Source organism: Physeter macrocephalus, chromosome 17 (assembly GCF_002837175.3).
Source record: "Physeter macrocephalus isolate SW-GA chromosome 17, ASM283717v5, whole genome shotgun sequence".
Taxonomy (NCBI): Eukaryota; Metazoa; Chordata; class Mammalia; order Artiodactyla; family Physeteridae; genus Physeter; species Physeter macrocephalus.
In genome coordinates, this window is record NC_041230.1 from 46644254 (window position 1) to 46650253 (window position 6000).

A 6000-nucleotide genomic window follows, 5' to 3' on the forward strand; every position below is an offset into this window, starting at 1 on the left:
GTGTGGCGGTCGGCACAGAGACTGCCACCAGGCTGCACAGATCCAGAGGTGGGGCAGGTGGACATCGGTCAACAAGCTATACGTAGAAATGGGACACTGCAGCTATGGATCCAGGCCACAAAGAAGGGCTCGCAGTAGGGGGTCTGTTCCCGTTAGGGAACTCTGGGAAGGCTTCCTTGAGGAAGCAGACTGAGCACGAAGGAAAAGCAGGCATTGAGTAGGCAGGAGGGTGGAGGGATGGCGCTGCATGCAGTGCTGTGGCCGAGAGGGAAGTCCAGCTCCAGATCAGCCGTGTGGTACGGGCAGGGGGGCTGAGATCCAGGAGATGATTCCTGTTTGTAAGAATAAGTGGGGAGGGCTTCCCTGGTGGCGCAGTGGTTGACAGTCTGCCTGCCAATGCAGGGGACACGGGTTCGTGCCCCGGTCCGGGAAGATCCCACGTGCCGCAGAGCGGCTGGGCCCGTGAGCCATGGCCGCTGAGCCTGCGCGTCCAGAGCCTGTGCTCCGCAACGGGAGAGGCCACAACAGTGAGAGGCCCGTGTACCGCAAAAAAAAAAAAAAAAAAAAAAAAAAAAAAAGAATAAGTGGGGAGAGCAGAGGTTCAGGGGGTTCAAGGGAAATTACCTAGCTCAGGGTCTAGGAACAAGAAAAGAAATCTGAGGCACCGTTCATGAAGGGGGCTGTAAATGGATAGGACTAGGATGTTTTGAGCATCTGTCATGTAGCTCACCAATTTGCCAGATGCTTCAAATACATCATTTCCCTTTGTTTCACTTGGCTCCCATGACAACTTTAAAAGGCAGGTGGGTTTATCCTCATCCTAACGATGGAGGAAATGGAGGCTCAGAGAGGTGTGACAAGTGTGCCAGGTACTAGCAATGACAAGAAGGTAGGTGGGTAGGTAGACAGATGGTAGATGGATGGATGGATGGATGGCTAGACAGGACCAGGAAGAGTCCACATCTTCACAGAAAGGACGTTCCCATGGGGGAACACAGACAACAAAGTGGATAAACCCACATTTGTTAACAGTGTTCTTCTGGCTCGTAGGAAGTGACAGCATCAGGATTTGAACCCTGGCCGGTCGGTGCAGTGGACGCTGTCGGTGCGCACCCACGCCCCCGGCACTCATGACTCCCCTGCGTGCCGGCGCTGTCCTCCTGCTGGCCGCCGCCCCTCTCTGCCTGAGAGCATCCTCTGGCCGTGGCAGAGGCTTGGGTTATGCACAAAATCGGCACTCCCTGGCTTCTCCCCTGCTCATGTGCCCCCCACTGCCCCCCAGTGGTCCGCAGCAGGACTGAGCCCAGTTGCCCACGGCAGGACCTAAGGATTAACATATCCCGTGCCAGCTTCCTTGCCTTTTCTGTCTCCTTTCCTCACTCTGACCTGTGCTTCCTGGGATCATCTCTCAAGCCCTGGAATCATCTCCCCAATTCCAAATACTTGCAGTCAAATGCTTTCTCAGAGTCTGACTCTTAGGGCGCCCAACACAATTCACCTGGTACCACACTGCCTTCCTGAGGAATCAGGTGACCCTAGTGTTCAGCCCTCAGAGAAATCTTTCCCAAGGGCCTTCATCAGATGCTCGAAGAAGGCAGGAGACAGATTGCAGAACCCTCTAAGAAGTCCTCTGTTGAATTACAGATGGCCAATGACAGCACAGAGACCAGCGAGGCGGGCGAAGAGGAGGAGGACCACGAGGGTGACAGTGAGAACAAGGAGAGGATGCCCTTTATCCAGTAACCCGGGACCCAGGCAGGAGGATGTGAAGGATGCTCTGGAGAAAGAGGAGCCGGCTGAGAAAACTCTTCTGTGCCCCAGTGAACAAATGCTGTAGTCCAGTGTGTGTTGTGTTTGTCTGCTGTCAGCTGAGCTAAAAAGCTGTTGATCACTGTTGTTTTTGAAATTAAGTGCCAATCCCATTCCATGCAGTATTATGTCCTTCCCCCATCTGTGTGTTACACTCTCCCCACTCCCTTGTTTCAAAACCATCCATCTTTGGGTCCTTCTCGACAGTTCTAGAACAGCCTTGCAAATTGATACAGGCCCACAGGTCCATTGCTTAAGAGACCAGACATGGGCAAAGACAAGTTGGATTGAAAGGTGTTATCACAGAGCACTGTCCTAGAATTCTTCAGGCCAATGACACTTTTTGCTGCCAGCTGCCCATGCTTCTGACAAGAGCACTTGCCAGTTTGGCTGGCAGAAAGAGGGTAGGCCAGGAGACGTTTTCACAAGCCCGTGAGTTTAGGATCTCTCCAAGTTGTACTTTCCTACTTCCCATTGAAGAGGCAACCTCCTTACATTCATTCAGGTGTTTCACGGTCAAAAGGTTAATCCAACCTCCCCTTACCCTCTGATGCTTGATTCCTTCACCGGTTCTTAACCATAAACATAGGGAAATAGATGTGGATTTTTCAGGATAGAAGATGGGTCAACAGCCAAAGTATGAGGACCAGCCACAGAGATCCCTACTCTGAAAGCACATCTCATGAGCAAAATCCTCTCCCCACCATATATATTTAATTTTAAGAAAACTCACCAGGTGTGGGACTATTTCAAAGTCATTACTGAGACTCGCCTATGTTTGCACACTTGCCATTGGCATTACCGATTTTGCTCTTTTCATTTCCTGGTACTGAATAGCAGCCTTTACCTTGGATCCCCCAAGAAAGATCTCCTTTGTAGACCATATTTGGGGGAAAAAAAATCAATGAGTATCTTTCTTCTTGCCAAAGCGTGTTCTAACGTGTCACAAACTCTCGCGATACAAAAGTCGATGTTTAGTACCTGATGCCAAATATGTGTTCCTCTCCTCTGAAATATAAAATTATGGTGCAGACTCTTGGCAAGGCCCTGCTTTTTGGAAATCCAGGACCAAATTACTTGACTGCACACCCCTGATTAATTTTCCAGCTCCCAGACTCCTAAGAAGCCCACCCCCAGCCCCACCCCACTTGGCACGGCTTGAGGTGCGCAGTTCCTCTGGAGGGGGGACAAGAGACTCAGTATCTCCACGGGGCGGGGAGGGGGTGCTCCTCACCACCTCTTCCCAGTCCTGTTGGCCCAGAGGGTGGACTCCATCGCTCACAGACCGAACCGGAGACACGAGGAGCCCGCAGGGTTAGCACCCCAACTCACTTGCGTTCTGGAGGACTTCCGAGGGCTCCTGCATTGCCCGACCTCCCCACCAATGAGCCTTCGGGTACACCCCACACTTCCCCCAAGTGATGGCAATGAATGCATTTCAGCAGCTACCTGTTTTATTCCCTAGGTCCATTTGTAACAAATGTCACCTCACTAATCATGTTCTTTTTTTCCTATCCTAAGCTTGTGATGATGACTTATTTATGCCAAATATTTATCTGAAGGAAGTGTCTCCTCATTGTGAATGTACATGTAAGCTACGAAGATGAGAAAGGGCGGTGCCATCTGACGAGCAAAGGGATGAGAGCATCTCAAAAGAAGAGACACCAACGTCAACTTCTCTTCTCTGGGTCATTCAGAAAGATAACGTAGAGGTTGTATCCCCCCAACACGTTTGCTAAATGCAGTACTATTGGTCATGTTTTTCCCATAACCAAGCCCTCAATGAGGTCTTAAGAGGAACCGTTACCCAAGTGACATTCCTGGTGAGCTGGCCAGAGATGGCATTTTTTAGGGCTGGGGGAGCAGAGACCCACTGGCCATATCAGGCCTCTTATTTGCCAGGGGAGACGGAACTCTCCATTCAGAATCCAAACGGCCTTTGTTATGTCCAGAGGATTAGCATGAAAAGACATTCTTCCCCAAATCTGTTTTTTCAACTATAAGGTTTAAACAATAATCACAAATTATGCTGGTTAGTTCAAGAAAGCCCTTTTGTCTCCTTGGGATACAGAATGAGAAGAGAAAACTAGTGTTTGACCAATAAGACCAACTTATGCCATGAAGAATAGGGAAAAAAAAAACTGTTTAACACACTCTCGTTCGAAGCATCTTCTTTGCTGTCACTTGACTGTTTTTCTGAAGGAAGTGTACACAGAACGACTCAGGTTGCCTTAAAGGAACTGTGAAGGCTTCTCAGTAATTTACGTTTGATCGGAGGGAACTGAAACATTGTCTAACGTATTTGTGGCTTTAGAGCTTCTGTTATATTGTGCCTACAAAGCAAATTATGTTTACATAAAAAAATATAAATAAAGTATTCAGCATAGCATAACCTCGCCTGGCATGTGTTACTCCACATACATAGCTGCTGCAAAAATGTCCCCACTGTTAAAACGCAAGGCATGGCTGAATGAAAAAGAAAATATAAAAAACATGTCATAGAAGAATCTTCAGATGAGAAACTAAAGGCTATATACAGAAAACAGGAGTCAAGATGAAATAAGCCTTTAAAAATACATTCAGCTTCCCTCAAGCAAGAAAATAAGACACCACTAAATAAAAGAACTATTAAAGGCATCATGTAATAATAGTAATGATAACAAGAATAACAATAATTATAATAGTATTTATGATACCTACTATATGCTATTAAAAGATATATGTGTATATATATAATATATATGTGTGTGTGTGTGTATATATATATATATTATATATATATATATATTATATATATACCCTTTTACCCCCTCAACAGCCCTGAGAGGTGGGGTTTACCATTACGCCCATCTTAGAGGTGACAAAACTGAAGACTGAGGCTCTGCACTAAGACCACACAGCTAGGAAGTGATGGAGCCAGGATCTGGAGCCAGGTTAGAATCCATGCTCTTAACCGCCCCACCATGCTTCTTGACTTGAATAAGGGTAAAATACAATGCATTTCAATTACCATCCCTTCTCACTAGAAACTGTTCAGGGATTCTCTTTCCTCTGATTTCAAGGATATGTTTATCCATTTGTTTTGCTTTGTAGCAAATAATATGCACATCAAGAAGCATTTTTTTGTCTGGCCCTCGATCCAAGTGTTCAGTGAAGTGCTGATTTCAAAACTCACACACCTCAACCATTTTCATTTTCATGATCCAACATCCTCAGGGTTATCAAAGAGACGCACAAAAGTGAATCTCCAAGGGCAAAGATTTCATGAAGGAGGAATTCATGATTAGGGAGGCTTGGCTATATTTACTATATTTCTCAGCAGGAAGCCAAAAAAATTAGAGCTAGGTCCCATGTCAATAAAACACCACATACATAAACCTGAATTTACAAGGTAGAACGGTTAGTCACCTTGTCAGTGAAATTCTTACAAGATCACCGTGCAAAGGATTTTCTCATTATGTTCTCATTTAATGCTCATGTACTCTGTATAAGGCTCATGGCCTCACATAGCCAGTGGTGGTGTGCTGTCACATGTAAACACCGTCCAGCAAGAAAAACTGGAATTGAAACTAAAATCCACACCTTCCCTTATAACTCTGAGAGTGGAGAAGAGGTCTTGCAGTTAGGAACAAAATTCTTTTCAGCCATGTGGGTGAGGTTAGAGCAGAAATGGAGGTAAACCTTTCAAAAGCCATTTGGGGCAGAAGGAAACATTAGTGTGAAAGCAAGGAGGTGGGAACATTGAAGGGCGTATAGGAAGAAAGGAGAGTAGAACCGTAGGTGAAATACACTCACGTGGAAGTGGAGTGGAGCTTGAGAAAGGCATGACGGGAAGTCCCAACTGGGCATGGAGGTCTTTGAATGCCAAACGAATAATCTTGGATTTCCATGGGCGGGAACAAGGATGTGCAATGGTGTGACATGAAAGCTTGCAGTGTGGCAGGTGATTACAAAGAGTAAATGTAGGGTTCAGTGGGAGGAGGGATATAAGATGAGCCTAAAGGGGGTGCAGAGATAGACGTCAAGTTCCTTGATTCCTTTGCCCCGGTTTGGGTCCTCCAGAATCAGACACTGAAACAAGGATTTGAAAGTCAGCAGTACTGGGAGGTGATCCCAGGAAGCACGGACTGGGGAGAGGGAACGTAAAACAGGAAGGGAAGAAGCCACTTAAGCATTTGTTGGTGAGTAGGT

At 46.6% G+C, this 6000-nt stretch overlaps 1 protein-coding gene across 1 annotated transcript in view; it reads left to right on the forward strand.

Moving 5' to 3' along the window:
* Positions 1 to 2845, forward strand: part of VAT1L (vesicle amine transport 1 like) — a 155000-nt gene extending 152155 nt beyond the window's left edge. Inside the window, exon 9 of the mRNA XM_024125010.1 lies at positions 1645 to 2845. Within this exon, the coding sequence (XP_023980778.1) occupies positions 1645 to 1743 (99 nt within the window). The 3' untranslated portion in view covers positions 1744 to 2845. The remainder of the gene's footprint in view (positions 1 to 1644) is intronic.
* Positions 2846 to 6000: the final 3155 nt, after the last annotated feature.